At 42.4% G+C, this 20,715-nt stretch overlaps 2 protein-coding genes across 12 annotated transcripts in view; both read left to right on the top strand.

Annotated features, from left to right (window-relative positions):
* MAP7D2 (MAP7 domain containing 2) overlaps nucleotides 1-1,637 on the top strand; it is an 82,284-nt gene extending 80,647 nt beyond the window's left edge. For all 8 annotated transcript variants that reach the window (XM_064407516.1, XM_064407510.1, XM_064407511.1 and 5 more), the window contains one exon: nucleotides 28-1,637. The gene's annotated coding sequence lies outside the window, so the exon portion shown is untranslated. The remainder of the gene's footprint in view (nucleotides 1-27) is intronic.
* An 8,971-nt stretch (nucleotides 1,638-10,608) lies between these two features.
* The window catches only part of BCLAF3 (BCLAF1 and THRAP3 family member 3), a 31,717-nt gene continuing 21,610 nt past the window's right edge, over nucleotides 10,609-20,715 (top strand). For 2 of the 4 annotated variants that reach the window (XM_064407518.1, XM_064407522.1), the window contains exons 1-3: nucleotides 11,193-11,305; nucleotides 13,173-13,369; nucleotides 18,854-18,925. In XM_064407518.1, the coding sequence (XP_064263588.1) occupies nucleotides 18,885-18,925 (41 nt within the window). In that variant the 5' untranslated portion in view covers nucleotides 11,193-11,305; nucleotides 13,173-13,369; nucleotides 18,854-18,884. Of the gene's footprint in view, nucleotides 10,754-11,192; nucleotides 11,306-13,172; nucleotides 13,370-18,853; nucleotides 18,926-20,715 lie in introns of those variants that run through there. The other 2 variants (XM_064407521.1, XM_064407520.1) reach the window with 2 other exon arrangements.

The following is a 20,715-nucleotide window of genomic DNA, read 5'->3' on the forward strand; positions in this document are numbered from 1 at the left end:
GATATTCTCTCTCTTTTTGATTGACAGAGGTAACCATTTCTGGAGGATATATATCCCTGTGATGCTACTGGCAGTAAAATATGAACTTGTCACTTGAAAAAGCTTCTGCAGTCCTTGAACACTGGATTTCAAATAATCAGAGCTGAATATACCTTGTCTTCCCAGGGAATATGTTGAATAATTGGCTGCTTTTGGTAGAAACCAATGATCTAGAGCCTTGATTTTCAGGGAAGACAGAGCGTGCATTAGAATTTGAGCTTTAGCTGCTAATAAAGCACTTATTTCTTCTTTAATTTAAAATTCATCTCAACACTTCACTGTGATTTTTACCTGTGCATTTTATTTTTAAATAATTCCTTCCTAAGCTTGATCATACATCCATTTAGACATCTTTTTCTTGTAAATAATGATGGGGTTTGCCCACAGTGCATTGAAACAAAATAATATACTGTACTTTAGTTTTGTGCCTATCTTTTTTTGTCTTTAATAAGGAGTTATTGGCAACTTTTATGAGGTGTGTAATTCAAAACTGTAGCTGAAGAGGCTTGAAAAACACATAGCTGCTGGAATCAAAAGAGCCTTCTTATTGACTGTGGAGTGGGGGAACTATCCCTTTATGATTATGTTGACACTTTTAGTCACTAGTGGCACTTACCAGTTAATATTAATTAGTCTGGGAGCAACTATCAACTGTGTTTGAAATCATATTTGTGTAACACTTGTAAGCAAAGTAGGCAAAATGCCAAGTATAACCCCTTAATATATGTGTAGTATAGCTGTAGTAGATCCGAGTGAGTGATCAGGAGGGTGACACATTAACCTTTGAATATGCAGACACTTGATTGATACCAGCAGGCTTTCTATCACACAGAGAAGTATTTTGTCTTCCTGTAGGCTCAACAAAATGGGATTTGGTCAGCAGCAAAACAATATGTGAGTGTCAGAAACACAAAGGCCAAAATGCACGTCGGGAACACTGGGCGCCCTTAACGTTCTGTAAACATCTCTATGGAACAGCCCACGTCGAGGTGTACGAGGTCAGGACGTCATGTGCTGCACAGTGCTAACTTTGTTTCTCTTGGTGAACCTTTATGCTAGATCAGGTGCTGCTTTGATGACATTTTGTCCAGTCCCTTATAAGAATAAATTATAAATACAACTCTATTTGGACACCAACACAAAAGATGTGAAAACTTGGGGGGGGTGTTTGGCTTTTTTTTCCTTCTTTTTTTTCCATGTGTAAGAGTTCACAGCATAGATTGACCTCAGTTGTAGCACCATTCTTGTGCTCTTAAAAGTCAGCAGTGGGAAAGTAACCAGTGACATGATGTGCAATGCCTAAAAAAAATCATACCTACAACAACCCAGCTCTATTTATGTTAGTGTACTTCAAAGAAATACTTTCTTTTGACTGTGCAGTAAGCTGTAGCATGGTACTGTGTCTTCCAAATTAGTCCTTCATCTATTTCCTAAATAATAAACAAACAGAAACAGTTTGTTTTGCTGTAATACACTGTGTTTGACAAATGTCATATTATATTTTACTATGGTGTCATTGTATAACCTGTAGATTTCTGTATTTGCATGACCTGTATAGCATGTATAAAGGTGAAATACATTTTCATTTATGAATCTGACTTGTTTCTTAGCACTTTTTATTCCCACAACAGTATGACTGATTTAAAAATACATGTATGTTAATTTGTTCTGAGGTATTTTCTGAAGGAGGGTATAATGCTGAGTGAAGGAGTGGTTGTCAAAACCTCAGAATATTTCACCATTGTTCCCATTGCCATATATTAATTTGCGTTCTGAGGTGCTGCCAATACACTGGGGAAATGCAGGCTGCTGGCCAAAGAGCCTTAAAGTGAGGACTCCAAACTGTGGCATCCAGAGGGCTGGTGACAGTGTAGGGCCAGTTTGCAGCCCCAGCCTCTGCTCTCTGGCAAAGAAAATAAGCAAAAGAAAGCTTGAGAGCTGTGGTAAGTAGACACTTCTGTTTAGTGTGCAAGAGCTGTTCTGTAAGAGTGCCCATGACATAAATGCTGAACTTGTCTTCAAGCTCTGTGCACACACTGCTGCTTGGAACGTGACCAGCCTGGAGCTGCTGATAGTTCTCTAGTGTAATACTGAGGAGATTTTAAAAAATATTTTTTTAAACCATCACTTCAGTCAAAATTGCAAATAAGACAATCTAATTTTATGATTAAGTATATTTCCATAATACTTTCCATGGTGACAGTTAATTTCATTTATATTGACTTCTGAAACATTCATGTTATTTGTCCACTTGATTATTTACTAAGATTGAAGGAAACAGTATGAAGGATGAATATTTGTGAAGAAATTGCATATTTACCTTTATATTCGCTTTCAAATGTAATTTTTCAAATTTGGCTGAATATCTGGAGTAGGTACTCTCAGCTGAGGGGTTAAATTGCTTCTTTTTTTTTTTTTTTTTACTGATATAACTTCTTCATAGCAGCACCATCCCAGTGTTTGCTGCTGTGAATCAAGACTGTGCAATGAGCTTTACTTTGAATTTGTCAGTGGTCTTGCAACTGCAGCGAAGGATCACTATTGATTCACACAAGTCCTTGTAGAGCTTTTCTGCTGGTATTTTATGTAACTATCAGTAAGTTTCTAATAGGTAAATAACACCTGTTACCTGTGGGGTAACTGGGCATCACAGTAGCTTTCTGATTAGGTTCAGCACTTTACATAGTGTTGCCCAGGGAAATGGCACCCAGAGGTTGCCTTGGACCACAGTGAAGGCTCTGACCAGATCTCTTGTCTCCCCAGGGAGTTAATTTCAAAAAATTGCATCAGTGAGGGGTGGATCTGGACCCCCAGCCTGTATTTTCATCTGGTGATGAACAGCTAGAAGCAGAGTTCATCATCATCTCTCCTTTAATGAGATGTGTGCAGAAAGCTGCAGAAATAGCACAGATTGGTATTCTGGCTGGCAGGGTGGGGATCTTCCCCCTTTCATAAAAAGAGCATCACCTTTCCCTGCTTCCCACCCCACCTCAGTCCCATCTTGACAGCAACTACAGCTCAGGTGTCCCTGCCACCACCCTACTCCTGTTCCAGGCATTGTCAGTGTGACACTGCAGCCCTTGTACTGGTCAGGGTGACAAAGTGGCTTTCAGCATTGATCACACTGTTTGGAGAAGCCTGACATCCCAGGATAACTGGGCTTCAGTGCAGCACAGCAGCCTGGAAACCCTAGAGGAAGACATCCTTCTCATTAAGGTTTAAACTGTATTAAAATGTAGGTAGTTCAATATTCAAGAGCTGAAATCTAGACTCTGAGGTTTATATCTTGTTTTCTCTAAGCCTGGCCTGTGTCCTGCACAAGAGGGACAAGTGCTGTAAGCGGCACAAATGAATCAGTGGTCATATGCTGCTCCTTTTCCTGATTTAGTGACCTGTGGGACTTCTGCCTTACTTCTCCCTTCTCCCTCCCTGTTCAGGAGCAAGATGGGAACTGAAAAAAGTCTCTTCATTTGCTTTCATTTCAGATAATGTTGCTCAGGCTGTTGGTTGCCTCCAAAACCAGCGTGGAGAGTGGTGGTTCACCTGTGCTGCCACTGTTTATGGGTGCACAAAGAGACCTAAAGGGGCAGTGTCAGTTATCTGACACTAGGGATGGATGTTGATTTTCAATATCAATATGAAATTCTGAAAAATGTATTATTACTGCTGAGCCACAATGCTGTAATCTGGAAAATATATTGTATGTTATGACTGAATGCAATTTTCTCTGGATTTTCTTTTTAATCTTGAGGAAAGCAGGGTTTAAATTCAATCTCTCCAGAATACATACACTTAAAAATAACAGAAAACTTTAGATATTCAGATACATTTTTGTTATTGCTGTTAGTGCAATAATGCCAGTCCAGAACACAGTGAGCCAGAATGTTCATTTCTCCCCCACTTTTTTATCCCATCAATCATTTATCATATCCTTATGATGTCCTACAGCTGAGGAGTAGGTGATGCTGTTCACTCCAGTTTAACATGTCTGTTGAAGCATGTGAAGTGGAAAAGTCCTTAAAACTGCAGGCAGAAACTCTAAGAGAAATTACATTTAAGCTTTTAAAACTGATTACCTAAAGTATAAGAAAATGGTTTCTTGATCATCAGAATTTTAGATACTTGTTTTCTTCCCAGCAGCCTTGTTTGCTCTGCAGCTTGTATATGTTTTATAGCATTTTGATTATTCAAGACTGAGCTTAGTAATGTTTTTAATCTAGTAGGTTTGATGATAACCTGAGGCCTGCAATTTTCAGGATCAAAATAGAGGCTCTGGAAGATGGCATGTCATGTTCACTTGGGAGCTTTACGAAAATAGATGTGTATCCTTGCTATAATCAAGCCTTAATGATTTCCAGAGAAAAACCAACTATGATGCAGCAGAGAGATCCAAGGAATAGAAGGAGCAATAAGCAATGAACTGTGTGTTCCAGGAAGTTCTTTCTCTAAGAATAACTTTTTTTAATAGTTACATTAATAGCTTAAACCAGCAGCTTTGGTTATCACTTTAGATCTTGCTGTGCCCACGACAATAACTTGAAGTCCACTGCAATTGTAGGTGATTGACATTGTACAATAAAGGACCCAAGGGACATAAAACTGCATAACTGAAGAAAAAAAATTTATGTAAAAGATATTCAGAATCTGAGAAATTACTTTATCAGTTGGTTTTTGGTTTTGGTGGTGTTTTTTTTGGTTTTTTTGGTTTGGTTTTTTTTTTGTTTGGGGTGGGGTTTTTTTGGGTTTTTTTTTGGTGGGTTTTTTTGTTGTTGTTTTTGGGTTTTTTGTTTTTTTTTTTTGTCTAGAAATAATAGTTTCTCTCACCAAATTCAGTAAGAGCACAATAAGCAGGATCAGGGCAATACCTGTAACCCTGTATTAACATGCACACACATCCCTTTTCAGAGTAACCTCTCTTTTGAAATACAGATGGCAGCATTGTCTGAAATATCATTTTTAGCACCTTAAACATGCTAAGCTGTGGGGGTTTATACCACTAAATTCTATGGAGTGACTTCTAATTTTCCTGGTGTGAAATCTCAATCAGGAATATTTTTCACTTTTTTGTTTTGTTTTGTTTTCCTTAGACCTCTTATGAGTTTAAATACAGAAATTCAAACAAATACAAATTCTGGCCATTGCCTGCTGAAATGGGTTTGTTCTCTCAGTTCCTGGACAAAGACTGCCCACACCACAGCTGGCGCAGGAACAGAAGTCCAAGGAGTTTTTCAAAGACTGATTGTGTGCAGTAGTGTGTCTGGGCCAGCACTGAAGCCCTGCTGGCATGGGCAGCAGGTACAGTCCTGGTCAGACGTGGCTAAAACTTCCCCAGCTGAAGACTGGGTCAGTAGTTCTTCCCTTCTGGCAAGCAACCAGTATTTGTATTTCTAACCTACAGTTTTACAAGGTTAATTTATGCCAATGTTCTTGGGCCAGTGCTGGGCTTTAGGGCAGGTGTCCTGTAGCAAAGGAAACTGCTGGTGGATTTAGCAAATAAATGAGCTGATGAATGGGTGAAGGTCACAGTCACTGAAGAATGCTAAGACACTTGGCACATATTTATTACCACATAATTTCTATTAAAATTCTTAAGGCAAATCAGTATCAGTCATGCCCACAATGTTGTCTCAAGCTGGATAGTGTGAAATTTTCTCTCTCCTCAGTCAGATTTTCATCCTGCTGTTTTACTGCAATTTCTTCTTCTGTCATCTTTCCAAGACCTGGTTTTTGCACAAGGAAAGAATTGCAGCCTTTTTGCACCTCTGCCTTCCTCCTCAAATTCATCTGCTTTGGCCTCTTGGATGATAAGCTCAAAGCCATTGTTTTTAAAATCCTCTTACTGCATTTATGTCACACATTGGTGTTAGTTCATACACTGAGACTGTTTGCACTGGTATTTTGCCAACACCCTACCAAGTTCACACGGGCTGTATGCCCAGCAGCAATGGCACATTTTCATGTGTTGTTACAGCAGAGCCACGACAACCTTATAAATAAAACACTGGCTTTGTTACGTCATGAGAGCCCAGGCTTGCTGGAGGCTCTTTGAAGAGTAAATTGGTGATGCCATCGGAGCCAAGTCATGCAGTTAGTCATCCTCTCACATTCCTTCAGGTTTTAATTAAACAATTACTTTCCAGCTTTCCTTAAATTTCGAGGCTAAAAATGTAGGATGTATTTCCTCAATGCATGAGGAAGCTGTTATCTATTGCTTTGAGCCTAGACTGGAAAAGTGTCCACAGAAAACTGATAAAGAAAGTTCTTGTGACTGAATTTGGGTGTTATTGCTTCATTCTGGAACATATTCTTGTCTTGTCTGCATAAGGTACTACAGATTTGAAGTTTCTGCATAAGGTATTAGAGATTTGAAGTTCCTTTGACAAATAACCTCAGGAATAGACTTAAACCCCAGTGTCTAATTTTTTATAAATGAGGAGAAAGAGCTGATGCTCCTGTGCTGGGGACTTAAATGTTTAGCTAATTTTGTTCTACTGAATGATAGAAATATTTTTTAATTACTACCACTAGAAGAAGCAAACAACCAATATGCCTGCAAAGAATTAGGCAGTTCACTCTCATTTCATAACAGGAGACTGTGTGGTTCAGTGAAAGCATTTTGATATAAAAAGCCCTGATTGCACTAAGGGGTAGGAATAGATGAGAGGCAGAAGAAAACATGAATGTGAAACTCCTTCAAAAGCAGAGATCCAAGTTAATGAAGCCATGCAAACCTAATCAGGAGGCATAACAAGACAGTGAGGTACAAAAGAAAACATTTCCCTTTAGGTATTATGAGAGGTTACTTGGTAAAACCATGATTTAACCTTGGACAGCAGTCAGTTCTTGGTGGTGGATCAAAATCATCTTGTGGGTGTTGACTCCACCAGACCCTCTCTCACTGTTCAAGATGCTTGTTCCCTTTTAACTGCCACTATCTACAGGCTCTGTCTGTAGACACAACGACGAATTGTGTATGACAACCAAGCCAAACCTTTCCACAACAAGATTTTCATGTAATTTCTCTGTGCACCTCAGTGGAGAGCAGGTGTTCAGCAGCAGCTGCTGTGGTGGTCAGCCCTGGAATTGCAGCAAAGTCCAGGTGATGCTTCCCAGCACAGCCTGGGGAGCACTTTCCTTGTTCTCTGCCTGCTTCTGTGCCTGACCTTGCCAGCAATCAAGGAGATTTTTTTTTTTTTTAATTAGCATAATATGGTTCAGCAAAGGTCAGTGTCAAGAGTAACATTTTATGTGGAAAATTAAATGCCTCCTTGAAAGAACAGATCCATAAGACCTGTCTGCTGTCAAGGGCTAGTTCCTGCTTTTGAATTTTAGGTAACTTCCATTCATCATTTCCAAGTATTTAGCATGCAAACCACAGTTGCGCTCTTTCCAAAGGGAATGTTTACTAAATTAAGCATTAAAGGAATATGAAAGTGATTCTCTATTCTAATGATACTTAATTAGAAATAAAACATGGAAATAGATTAAAATAATTAGTCTTAATAAGCAGTAATTGCCAAGTCTTGTGCAATAGAATAGCCTTCCCAATTTAGAGGTGGAGAATAATGATGCTGTGGAGCTACTAATAGACACAGATTTAAATATTAATTTAACTTGTAAAGTATGTGTAAGTTGTTTTTTACTTAGACTACATGGTCCTAACCACAGAGATCCTTGTGTGCTTACTATCCATCAGGATAGTATCCATCCTACTGTCCATAAATACGAGTTGGATCAAGACCATCTGAGGCAACATCAAGTAGATAGGTTGATAATGAAATCTGGTTATATGTTTTATGTCATGTAGAAGATTACCCTATGCACACACAGGCTGTGTGTCTGTAGCAAGAGCTCAGTTTTAGTTTCAAATCTGCTTAGTTTTAAGCCTCAGTGCAGAGGCAGCCCCCTACATGCCATGCAGAGGTCTGGCAAACCATTTCACCAGCTGAAGCAGTGAATAAACCCAAATATTTTTTACTGTTAGTTCGACTTTCTGAATCTTGATAATGAAAGGGTGGCTGCCTATACAGTGATTATCCCACATACTGCTATCTATGGCAAACTGGGACTCCACCTTATCTGGTGGAGCCACCCAGGCTGGACCAGGTTTTTTGGCAAAGTGCAGACCAGTGGCATCTCTCTGCTTCAATCTCACTTTCTCCATCTAAAGCTCACAGAGCTTCTATTAACAAAAATTCCAGCATGGCAAAGAGGAAGCAAGTGGTTTTTGGTGCAGCTTGTCACTGTAATTCTGTGCCCTATGGGTCAGTAAATCTTCTGCAGTCCATTTTAATTGAGGGAATGCTACAGCTAAATTTAAAAATAATCTTATAATTTAATATGATAATTTCAAAGTGTTTTGGTAAATGCAGGAAATTCTTTTATATAGAAATCATGTGGGGTTCCTTGTGTTTGAGTCCACAGAGAACCGAGCAGGATCCTGCAGACAAAGACAGCAAATGGATTGATAGCTGTGACAAGGGATCCCTCAGTCCCACCTACCTCCCAGGCTTGAGAAGACAGAAAATTGAAGATAATGCACTGCTGAAAGATCAGTGCTATAAAAGGAGGACAGGAAGACGTCAGCAGCCAAAAGTCCAAAGGACAGCCAAAGCTGGCAGCTCACACTGGTCGTCAGAATAAGGAAACTGAGACCATCCCTTTGAGGGGGGCCAAGAGCAAGCAACCCTTCCTCTCCACTCTCTATAACTTCACCCTGTTTAGGTCATGGTGTGATGACAGAGTAAATGCAACACTATTGCTCTCAGCTGGATCAAAAATGTCAAGACTGTGTAACACAGAGTGATGAGTCTTGTTCTTTTTTTGGCTTAAATTAGATTGTTTAAAAAAATGTTGACAAGGTTAACTGGGTAAGCTTTACACCAGATCAGATATCGCCTGCCTTTGCAGTTGTAATGATACTGTATCAGGTATCACCCATCTTCCTTTAGCTCCTGTAAAAATACAAAACCAACATCAAAACCATGCTTGGTCTAAAACAAAATTGTGTGCCTGCATCTGTGCTGAATCAAATTTATATTAATGAGTTGATCTGGCAATACACCAAAGTAGTATTCAAGATCCTTGACCAACAGCCTCAGACACCAATCCAATCTAGATAGCATCAATGTCTTGGTTTTGTGTGATCTATAAATTTATTTCTGAGTGGTTTTCAGGCAGAAGAAGATACTTTGTTTTGAAAGGGTTACAGTATGTTCACTGTGTCATTCTGTTGTTTATAGCTCCTGAAGGAAAAACTGACACCAAACCTGTTGGGCCTGCTGGCTATCAGGACTGGCAATCGAGGGAATTAATGCATCCCAGCAGCCTAAAGGGCCTTCACGCCACTGGGACTGATCCGATCCCAGGCAAGGAGAGCGCTGCCATTCTCTAGTGCATGTTCTGATGGGAGCTACAGGAACTTGCAAAAAGTCTTGGAGAGCACTACCTGACCCCTTGCCACGTGCCTCGAGCCTCGCAGCAGCAGCAGCCTGGGACAAGGGAGCCGTGGCGGCTTTACCTGCAGGCTGGGAGCAGCACCACAGTGGGTGCAGCTGCAGGGACAGACCTGTCTGGCCTCAGGGAGGCTTCAGTCCAGATTTTCCTGCCTGACCCACTACAGTGCAGCCAAGACCAGTGATGCCTGCCCAGGAAACCCAGGTCCTTGGGGCCTGCCCCACTCTGGCCATTGCTGGCCCTGCACAGGAGCTGCCAGCTGCTCCTTGGGCCCAAGGGGCAGTGAGAAGGGTCCCAGAACTACAGAATCTTCTGAGCTGGAAGGGACCCAGAAGAATTGAGTCTAACTCAGCCCTGCACAGGACAGCCCCAACAACCACACCGTGTGCCTGGGCTTCTTGAACTCTGTCAGGCTTGGTGCTGTGACCAAGGCTCCCTGTTCCAGTGCCCAACCACCCTCTGGGTAAAGAACCTTTTCCTGATTTCCAACCTAAACCTCTCCTAACGCAACACCAGGCCATTCCCCCAGGCCCTGCCACACTGGTCACCACAGAGAGAAGATCAATGCCTGCCCCTCCAACTTCCCCTCATGAGGAAGCTGTAGACCACAACCAGGTTTCCTCCAGGCTGAACAAGCCAAGTGACCACAGCCGCTCCTTAAATAGTTTCTCCTCTAGACCCTTTGACATCTTTGTAGGCCTCCTCTGGACACTCTCTAATGGCTTTATATCTTTCTAATACTGCGGTGCCCAAAACTGCCCCTGGCCCTCGAGATGAGGCTGCCTATGTTCAGAGCAGAGCAGGACAGATCCTCCCTCTCCTGGCTGGCCATGCTGTCCCTGACGTGCCCCAGGACACGGCTGACCCTCTGGGGCTCTGCTTCCCACAGGGCATTCCAGGGGAGGGGCTGCTCAGAAGTTAACACCCGGAAAGGGCCAGTGCACCCCGTCCTCTGCGCTCTGGCGGCCGGGAAGCCGCGGCCGGACCCAGCCGGGCAGTGCCCACCCCGAGCGGGGCTGCGGGCAAGGGGCCCCGGCGTGCGAGGGGCGGTCGCAGGGCGGTGCGGGAGCCGCCCCCGCCCGGCCCCGCCGCCCCTCCCCTTCCGGGCCGCCCCCCGCCCGCCCTTTCTCTCCGCCGCGCCCGTGCGGAGCAGCCGCGGCCGGCGCGGCCGCCGGGACCCGCCCCGCCGGCTCGCCGGGCACCTGCTCGGGGCGGAGCGGCGGCGGCCGGAGGAGCGGCGGGAGCGGCGCCGCAGGCGGTGAGTGCTGGGCCGGTGGCGGCACCACGGCCGCGGCGGGGCCTGGTGAGGCCCGGCGAGGGGCCGGGGGCGGTGCCGCGGGCAGGGGGAGCCGCGGGCATTGTCCCCGTCAGCGCCGCCTGCGCGCCGGGGAGGAGCGGGCCGGGGGACCCGGGACTCCCTCGCTCTCCGCCGCGCCCACCGAGGGCCGGCGGTCGGCCCGGCCCAGCTCGGCCCGCGGGAGGTGAGCGGTGGTTGCCGCCCTCGCTCCCCGGCCGCTGGCAGCGGAGCTGCGGGGAGGGGAGCTCGGCGGGGACTGCGCTGCACCGCCCGGAGTGTGCAGCCCGGAGCTCCGGAGTGTGCCTGTGTGTGCGGCGGAGCGGTGCGCGGGGGCTTTGGGAGGGCCAGGGACAAAGCGCAGGGCAGGGGCACGCACCCAGTGGCCGCGGGGCTGCCGGCCGTGCCCCCGAGCCGTGACTGTTCCAGAACAGCCGTGTTGCTGCGAGCCCTCCGGGCCAGCAGCACCGCAGGGCTCAGGTCGCTGCTCGCTGTTACTGTAAGGACACCTTGGAGGTGAGCAGTGCATAAATACCAACAGTCCCTGTCTCCAGTAATTTATATGTTGTCACACGCAGAGCCACACCAGTTGAAGTCTATAAAAACTTAGAACGGTAACAGTTTTCTGTAACAGTCATAGCTCCGTTGCAGCATGTCTTTGGTTTAGTTTATTTTCTGGATTGAGTCAAGCCAAAGCAAGATGAATTGATGCTGAGTTGAGCAAATCTGAGCGTTTTTGAGACTTCTTTAAGTAATTTAGTTGATTATGCACAATTTTTTCATACATATCTGAGTGGGTGGTAACGTCTCGTAAGGAGTTGGTGATAGCAGTCTCCTCACTTGGCTCAACTCCACCTAGGACAGCAACACCTAATTTCTGCTGCCATTCTTAAATGCCTCAAGTCCTCATAAATATAGTTCAGATTCCAGAGTTATAAGGGTTCAAAACAAAGGCTGCTCAAATTGCTGGGAGATTTTAATTGCCTGCTTACTTTGTGTGTTTGTGAACCTCAAGGAAAAGTGAATCTTCTGTGAAAGTCTTGCTGGGTGTGGATGGCTGGAGGAAGAACAGGGAAGAGGATGCCAGGAAGGGAGGGGAAGAAATATGCAAAAGGCATGGAAGGATCTTTGGTGAAGGATGCTGTGTTGTGGCAGCCTGACACAGGGCTGGGCAGAGGACACAGATTACTCTTTCCCTTTGATTTTAATATTGGTGTTGATGAGGTGAACTGAAATTAATTAACTTCCTTTAGTGACACACCCTCTTATCCTGATAAACCGCTGTCTATCTTGAGTGTCCATGTACTCCTCCACATCTGCCTTCAGCAAAATAACTGGTATTTCTGCCACTGCTTTTGTAAGAGTCATCAAACCAACTCTCCATGTGCCTGTGCTGGGACAAGATGGGCTTGATTTTGGTGCAGCCTTGGCTTGTGGGTGTTCACCTCTCAGGAGGTAACAGAGGCTGGGTTGGTGTTGCAGGCAAGCTGGTGAGGGCTGTGGCTGCACACAGTTAGCTTTGCTTTTCCTCTCGGGTGGCAGCAGGTGCTTGCTGTCTGCAGGGAAGGAAGGAAGCGTGTCTGAGTCTTCCAGCAAAGACGCATTTCTGTGGTGTGACTGGGGAAGGCAGCCTGGACTTCCCAGCCTCCTGGCAATGCTGCTCTGCAGCACCACTGATTCGGCATAAAGAAGGGTCTTATTTTGGTTTTCTGGTAGTTTGTGATGCCAAGGTGAAAAAGCAGAGGTTTACACCATGGTTTGTATGTTTTGGAGAGCTTTCAGTAGGGCAGGAAGTTGTTATGGTCTATCTCTGGGACTGACACAAGCAGATTTAACATGCTTTTGGTGTGCCCTTAGAAACTGGTTAGCAGATGTGGCTGGGTATGGTGCTGTAAGGTTTGAAGTTCTGTACTGAACAGGTGTTAAAGGCTTCTGATTCAACACATTATAGAAATGGCTCACTAATATATTTATGGGTTGGGTTTTCTTTGTGTAAAAAAGGTAGTTTGAGAGTGAAATACCTTATTTATTATGTGATAGGGATTTATCCTGCTCAGTCTTTCCAAGTTGGCATTCTAATCTGTTCTTTTGCAAAAGTGAGGCATTGCCTGCTAATTAGTGTAATTAAATGGGTCGATTTTAAATGAGAATTCACTGAAAAGTTATATGCTCTGTAGACCTACTCAGTTATTTTTATTCATTTGCTCAAATATGCAGGCACGGGGGAATATTTTCTGTGTTTCAAGCAATTACTTAGAATTTGTTGGTGGTCCACTAAGAAATTCTATGCTTGAGCTAGGCCTGTAATTTCTGTAGTAAATCTTCATCCTGCTGTGAGTGTAAGGGGGAACAATAATTTTTTTATCTCTGTCTATTTGTGTAGCAAGCAGAGGAGAGCAGTCCCCAGGTGCTGCCCCTGCCTGGCACAGTCACCTCACTGGCTTGAGGCCCTGGTTGTCTGTTAACAGTCCTTGGCACTGGCCTAGCTGCATAAAGCCTGCCTTCCCCAGTTTGTGCCGAAGAACAAGGATAAAGCTGAGCAGGAGGACAACTTCTAAAGCCACAGTGGATGTGGTTTGGGTAGGTTGAAGGGGTGCTTCTGCTGCTGTGGAGGCCCAGTGTCTCATCAGAGAAACTGGAGCCTCAGAGCTGTTCACTTTGAGGGTGACACGTTCAGCAGGAGTGTGGTGCTGCCTCCTGCCATTGCTGCCCTCCATTCCCAGCTGTGCCACAGCTGCCTGGGGAGGTGCTGTGGACCACGTCTGTAAATTTCTTAAATGTAGCATGGCATGAAAAGTGGAGGGGGGAGATAAAGCATTGTCTCCCTGATGATGTTGGTGGTGAGGATTTAGGCTGTGAGACTGCAGTTGCCTCAGACCTGCCACAGAATATTGTGGAGATTCAAAACATCCATGGAGAGGTGGAATGTGCTCCAAGAGTGATAAAAGCCCAGGAGAAGGGATCTGTAATCATAAAGAGCCATTGTTGACTATTGGAGACCTATGAGAGAACCGAGGATGGAAATTTGGCTCTCAGTCATTTGCATTGATCTGTTACCTGCTGTGTTTTCTAAAAGAGGGAATGGTTTAGAAATCCCTCAGCCAAGTTTCATTTGACTCAGTTGGGTGTGTGCCCTTGACTTAAACTTGACTTAGCTTTTCTAGCTCATAGCTTTCAAAGCTGTTACGCATGTCCTTCCCTGAGGTGGTGTGCCTTGAGATGGGAGTCACCTCCATGTGCTGGTACTGAAGCCTGTCTAGGAAGCACTGACTACAGGAATCCTGTTGCAGGTTCAGAAACATTGAGACTGGTTTGCTGGGAGATGTTTCTCTGCTTGTATACTTTTTCCTGAGGGTTTGGTGCTGGAAGTGATAAGATTTGCCTCAGAGATGAATGGGCAAGAACATGCCAGGCTTGTGTTCTGCTTGGATAGTGGGTGGAGGGGGCCCTGCATGGGAATCATGCTCTTATAACCTACACAGTGGAGAAATTGCCAGTTCTATACTTTTCATTTAACGATGGTGTAAATGACTTTCTGTATTGCAGACCTAAAAAAAAACCAACAAAAACCCCAACTTGAAGTCTGGATTGCGGCTGAGCTTTTAATTTGATTGTATTTCTGTCAAATACATAGTTGTCCTGGTATTGAGAGTCTCAATTCCTAGTTTTCCTTTCTTGACAGACACTGCAGCAATACAGACTTCGGTGTGTCATTGCAGCTTCCGATTGATCCCCACCTAGAAGGCAGTCAGTGAAAAGCTTGGAGCTGCTTCTTATCTTTTTTGGGTGAAGTGAGAGAGAGAATAGTGATGTGGGTAGTTTTTACAAGTGTCAGTCTTCTTGTCAGCCATGGGACCCAGCCTATGAGAGCTGCTTGTCCCTCTTTCTTCTGAAAGGTTTGTGGTGGTGGTCAGACAATCCCTCCAAAAGGGCTGGGGGTTGGCACTGTAGGTGAAAGGCATTGAGGAGCAGCTCCCTGGTGATGACTATTAGTACTGGTTTGCCCTTTGTGTGTCCTGAACAGGGTTCCATTATCTGTTCCATGTGATGATGGAAGGCACCAAAAAGTCATGTAAAGCACACATTTATAGTCTGCTCCAGGAGAGTTAACTGCTTCTACTCAGTCTGTGCTCTTACCTGCAGGGTTTGGCCGTTTGGGGCTTGCTAATTTTGGGCTCTTTGCATTAGAAAGAGCTCCAGTTCCCTTCTGTGCAGCTAGATGATTGCAGTCATTTGTGATTTCTTGTTTCATGCTGGAGAAAGTCAAGAGATAAAAGATTGTTCTGTTCAGGAGAGCAAGTTGTAAAAAATCTACAGCCTTTCTGGAAGAACATATGTTCAAGTTGGCACGTCCCATACAATTTCTGGTCATTTTTAATTTACTTGTCTCAAGATACTCCTTTCAGGTTTGTAAAAGAATTTTGTACTTGTCAAAGCACTAATATCCCAAGGGTGGAACTAAAGGAGAGCTGGTAGCAGGCTTGAGGCCATTTCTCCCAAGAGAGAAGTTGTTGGAGTCCAGTTCCAAAAGTCAAGGGAAAGAAAATAAAAGGTGGGAGTCCCATTAATATTTAAAAACTATCTAAGCACAGTTACTGATAAGTCTTCCAATGAGTCACTTATTGTAACGTAACAAACACAAGCAGCACTCTGAACCTAATAATGCTGCTTAGTTAAAAAAATAGTTCTTCATTGTTGAGTTATGCATGGGTCTTGGGTCTTTAAAGAGACAGGGACAGTTGTTGATTGTTGTAAAGTTGTTTATTGCATGAATGCATCAGCCTCCAAGGTAAAGAGTTCAGAGTATTAAAGTCTGTCCTAAGAGCTTTCTGGCATAGAGTCCCCATGTTCCTAGCAGAAGCAGTAACAGCTAGCAGAAGCTACTACCACATCTTTTTTTGCGCCCCAGTACAGGGAGATTGTACTCCTAAATCAACCAGTCAACTAAAAACACAATTCTAAAACATTCTTCCTACACCTATCTGAGCTTAATTCTAATGTACAAAAATAGTGTCAGTTCTGACACAAAATCTACACAGGTAGTTCTGTCTATTCTGTCTAGAAATGTATGCAGTGTCCTGCTATATTTCGTTTTGTCTGGAGCTAAGTTAATCTTTGAAAGGTACTACTACTGAACTTTAAACTAGGTTTTAGGGCTTTTTACTATCTAACACAGTCTCTTAAGGCACTTAAGATATATTTCTACTTATTCAAAACTAAAACTTACATTTCTACTTCATGTCTGTGTAGCTTAACATATTTCAGTTTCTCTAAAGGTTCCAATTCAATCCCTGCATTCCTTTATCTCTCTGAGGGACTCTCTGAGAGGCTTCTATTTCATGCATTCCAACACTTCATATTTTCATAGTGACAGTGTCTCCCAAAGTACAGCAGAACATCTTGGAGAAATTCAGAGCCCGGAGCAGCCAGGTTGTGGCACCTCTGCTCCATCACGACCTGTCTTTTCAGAAGCACCTGGATGCCTTACTTGGAAACTGTAGGGCCTTCACTTGATTCAAGTAATTCTGCTACAGACAGGCTTGCTACCTGATACCATCCTACAAAACTCTTGCTTTTGGTATGGAACCATATTGCTGGTCTAGCTGAGGTGACTTAAACCTGGATTTAGCAATGTTTACAAATTCTGTATAGATTAATGTGCAATTCTGGTGTTACACTTGGAGTCTTGTTGGGGGGGGAGTGTTTGCTGTTTTCATATGAGGAAATCCTACTGCGTGGGTCATTTTTAGGAGGTGTGTTAGATGAGCACTTCTTTCCACTAAACAAAAGGAATGTCATCATTGGAAATTACAGCAGTCCTCCTTATCCTAAGGCAAGATCTAGGATGTGCTGTCACAGTCTTTCTCACGCTTTTAGGGATGATTGTTTAGCCAGTCTCAGAAAGAATAAGGAATTGGTAGTTCAGTTTCTAGTTTTATCACTCTGGCAGATCAAGTTCTGTACAGATAGTTGGGTGGAGTTTAATGGTACTTTTGTCTTTCTGGTGTTTACATACCAATTTGAAAATTAGGAATAAAGTTCAGGACTGAAGGGAAGGTAGGAAGAAAGAATTTGATTGGCATGTAAAAACACTGTCACTTCTAAAAGTTTACCAGAAGAGATGGTAGTAGTGAATCTTTGAAGCTTGTTGGACAAGTACCACATTTTGAAATGTGTTACCCAGAGACTGTGCTGGTTTTTTTTGTTGTTGTTGTTTCTGAAATACTGTTTTGTAAGATGTGTTTTTATGAATGAAATAAAGGAAACTATTTTGATCACAATATTACTTTTCTTTGAAAAATAATGAATAGTGGCATTGTAGCATCATATCCAACTTTGGCTAGTATGACCTTCAAGTAAGCAGGTTAATTCATGCTGTGCAGTCCTCAGATATATGTCTTTAGGCTGTAAGAGGCAGTGATAACTTAATATTTGAGAGTTCAGAGAACAAATACTTTATCTTGTCCTTGGGGTACTTGGGGGTTGGATTCTTTTTGCTTCACTGTCCCTTGCAACAATTACAACTTCGTGCTTTGTTACATGAAAATATTGATTGATTGTGGAGCTAAAAAATAAGTCATAGAGGTTTTTCTTCAGAGCTGAGCTATTGCTACATCCTGCAAATAAATGTCTGGTTAGCTTACAGTGCAACTTAATGAGCAGTTTCTGGTTTAGGAGGTGACTTGGCTGATGCCTGCCTGTGGGGTAGGCAGCAGAGGTATGCTGTATATTCTTCTCTTAAGATACTACTGTTTCAGCCAAGAGGTAATCACACCAAAAAGTCAAGTATAGCAAGGAGTGATACTTTGTTTGAGCAGCCAGTGTGACTGAGGGGTGTGAGGCGCTGGGTCAGGCATGTGGGTGCACACTACTTCAGGTAGTGCCTTAAAGTGTTTTTCTCTCGTTTCAGTTTCAGTTCATTAGGCAAAAGATTTAGTTAAAGGAATTATTTGAGCATTGGGAGTGTCAAAAACGCCATACTTTGCTAGCTCAGACTAGTTTTCTGTCTCCCTGAGTGTTTGAGCAAATAGTTACAGAGAATACCATAGCTTATATAGATTGGCATTGACCTGGGTGTATTCTTTCAGTTTCAGGTGGTTGGTTGTTCATTAACTTTTGAGCTGTTGATAGATCTGTTTTTGCATCTATATTTCTGACCTTTAAAGCATTTTGTGGTAACTAAATCTGTAGGCATGGTAATGTGGTCCAAACTTCAGTTTTTAACCAGTTACCCAGTAATTCTGCTTTAATCCTTTGTGTTTGCTAAATAAAGAACAATCATTTAATTCTTATTCACCAATACATTACTGGTGAGTTTGTGTATACTTTCATCACTTTTTTCTGAAGTTCCTAGGGCTTTTTTTCATTCTTTCATCACTTTTAGGAGAAGGGTTGCTGGGAGCTACCTTCAAGAGTCAGGAGATTTGTCATAGTGCATCCATTGCATATTTAGTGTGTGTCTAGTTAGTAGGTTATTAACAGTGAAGTACAACAATGAAAAAAAAAGATCTTTTGTACCTGGTTTGATTTGGATGGAGTATGTGGTGACCTAGCAGTTAAGATTTGATGGAGTAGTTAAAGCTTACAAGAAGTCTGCAATCATGTAAGAATTTTGGTGTATATGACAAATTTGAAGTTCAGTATATATGTATATATGAAGCTCACAATATAACTTGATGTAAAAACATTTTCCTTTATTAACTTTATTTTTAAAGCTATTTGTCCCCTCTATCATCTACAGCATTCAACACATACTAATATGTTTGTCATTGCTGCAGCTTGCTTGTGAGCTTATTAGCATTTAACAGCGGGTTGAATAGACATTAATAGCATTAAAAAATGGAACAATGATCAAATATTTAAATCTTATAAAGAAAATATACTGCATTTTGAGATAAGCAACTAACTTGCTTGCCTTAAAATTGGTATTAGAGGTTTACCTTTTAAGTAAAACATCCTGAAAATATACCTCACCTATCTTTGAAGCTTGTAGTACTACACTTGTTGAAAACAACTTCCTGTTGCAATTTGTAATCAGAATAGTAAATGATATAATTTTTACAGCTTCAAGAAACTGATAAACACATGAGAGAAGATGACAAGATCTAGATCAAGATCACCACGATGGAAACCAAGGTAAATATCTACAGCTTGTGTTCTGAAATCTGGCTCTATGTGAGGATTTATATTTAGGGCCTAAAACTTGCATTAAAGAAAGAAAATGGTGTGCAGAATTGCAATTTGTAAAGTGTGTTTTGTAATCTGTAGTTTATTGTATAGCTGAACACCTGTAATGTTTTTCCCAACTCATGATTTTATTACAATTTCTCTTACGCTGGAAGTGTTCAGTTTTTGCAGTCTGCCAAGAACCTTATTCACCTTTTGTATTCTGGGATTTACAACTACCTTAAGCACAAAATCCAAGCTCCAGACTAGTTAAGGTCATTTTTACTCAAGCACACCTTGTGCACTGAATGTCTGTAACTCACTTTTGATTTGCCTCCTGGCCTACAGAAAGGAACTGTTAAAAAAAAAAAAAAAGGTGGTTTGTTTTTTTTTTTTAAGTTTCCTAGTTCAAACACCTCAGACTTTCTGAAGTTTGGGGCTGATTTGTAAACTGATCTTTAGCACAGCTAAACATGCCTTGCAGCATAACACAGAATGAAAACATGTGGAAATGTGGGAGCTGTTGCCCTTCTCCTTGGACATTAGCCTAGTAGCACGTCTTTGACATTTGTCACCAGAATAACATCCAGCTGACTTCATGCTGGGAGTTACCTGCCTCATTTTTAAGACTTGCAGTGCAAATTTGAGGTGTTAAAACCAGGAGGGTGGAATACAGTTTCAAGCTTTTGAGAACGTGAAATTACTGCTGGTTTTGGGTATCTCTTCAAAACAGACTTAAGTTGTGATGACCAAGACCAAGGGAATTTGGATAACTCAGAAAAATGTGTGGCGTTCTTTGTTTATTTTGTTTTTAATAGGAGAAATCCTACCTATGTCCATACTAGATTGATGGATGTGAATGTCATTTGAGTAAGGGCAGCCCCAGCTCTCAGTAAAATGCAAGCCCCAACCAGACCAACATGGGGCAGCAGCCACAGTGTAGGTGCTGTTGGAAATCAGCCATTATGGTTTCAGGAACATCTGTGGTTCTGAGTTTGAACTCATTTGCGGAAATGGAGAAAATATTTGCTCCAAACTGCTCATTTGCAATATGTGCACAAAGGAAGTAGCTTATTTCAACTTGGTTTTTGATGTTTTTTTATTAAAGAGCGTGTAAAGAGTGTGCAGTGAGTACTTGAATACAAGCAGGACTGTTATGTCTGGGATTATTTCTGGAACTCATTAGTGGCCTGTGCTGTTTTCTGTTTTTTCTTTATTTTTAGGAGATTTTGGCTACCATTTCCTGACAGGTTGCCTTCGTTTTTGTAACTGTAGGTGAAAATGCAGAGCTGAGTGATGCAATTGAATCTTTAATTGCAAAAGCTGCAGTGAGTGTGGAAGTGTGTGTGTATACGTGTGTGAACATGTACATACAATTATCCAAAAGGCCAAAGCATCTTTCTCAAACATTTTTTCTTCAGGAAAAAGCCTACCTGTATGACAATTTAAATATATTTTGTAATGTTTCAGTCTTTCAGTTTGGAAGGTTGTTTTGGCATGCAAAGAAATCGTGAAAAGGCATTTTCTTCCCCTTTTAAATGTATTTATACACTTTTTTTCCCCTTCCCTTTTTTCTCTTTGCACTGAAAAAGAAAGAGGGAATGCTTGAGAAGTGTGAAAATATGTATAACAGTTGTTCTCAATGTAGTGGAAACTTCATGTATATGAAATTATTTTTAGTTTTAAATAAAACACTTCAAAGAGACAAAAATGATTGACTTGCTGCAATTTCAAGTGTGTATTTTTACTATGAAAACTTT

The sequence above is a fragment of the Passer domesticus genome, chromosome 2 (genome assembly GCF_036417665.1).
Source record: "Passer domesticus isolate bPasDom1 chromosome 2, bPasDom1.hap1, whole genome shotgun sequence".
NCBI classification, from domain to species: Eukaryota; Metazoa; Chordata; class Aves; order Passeriformes; family Passeridae; genus Passer; species Passer domesticus.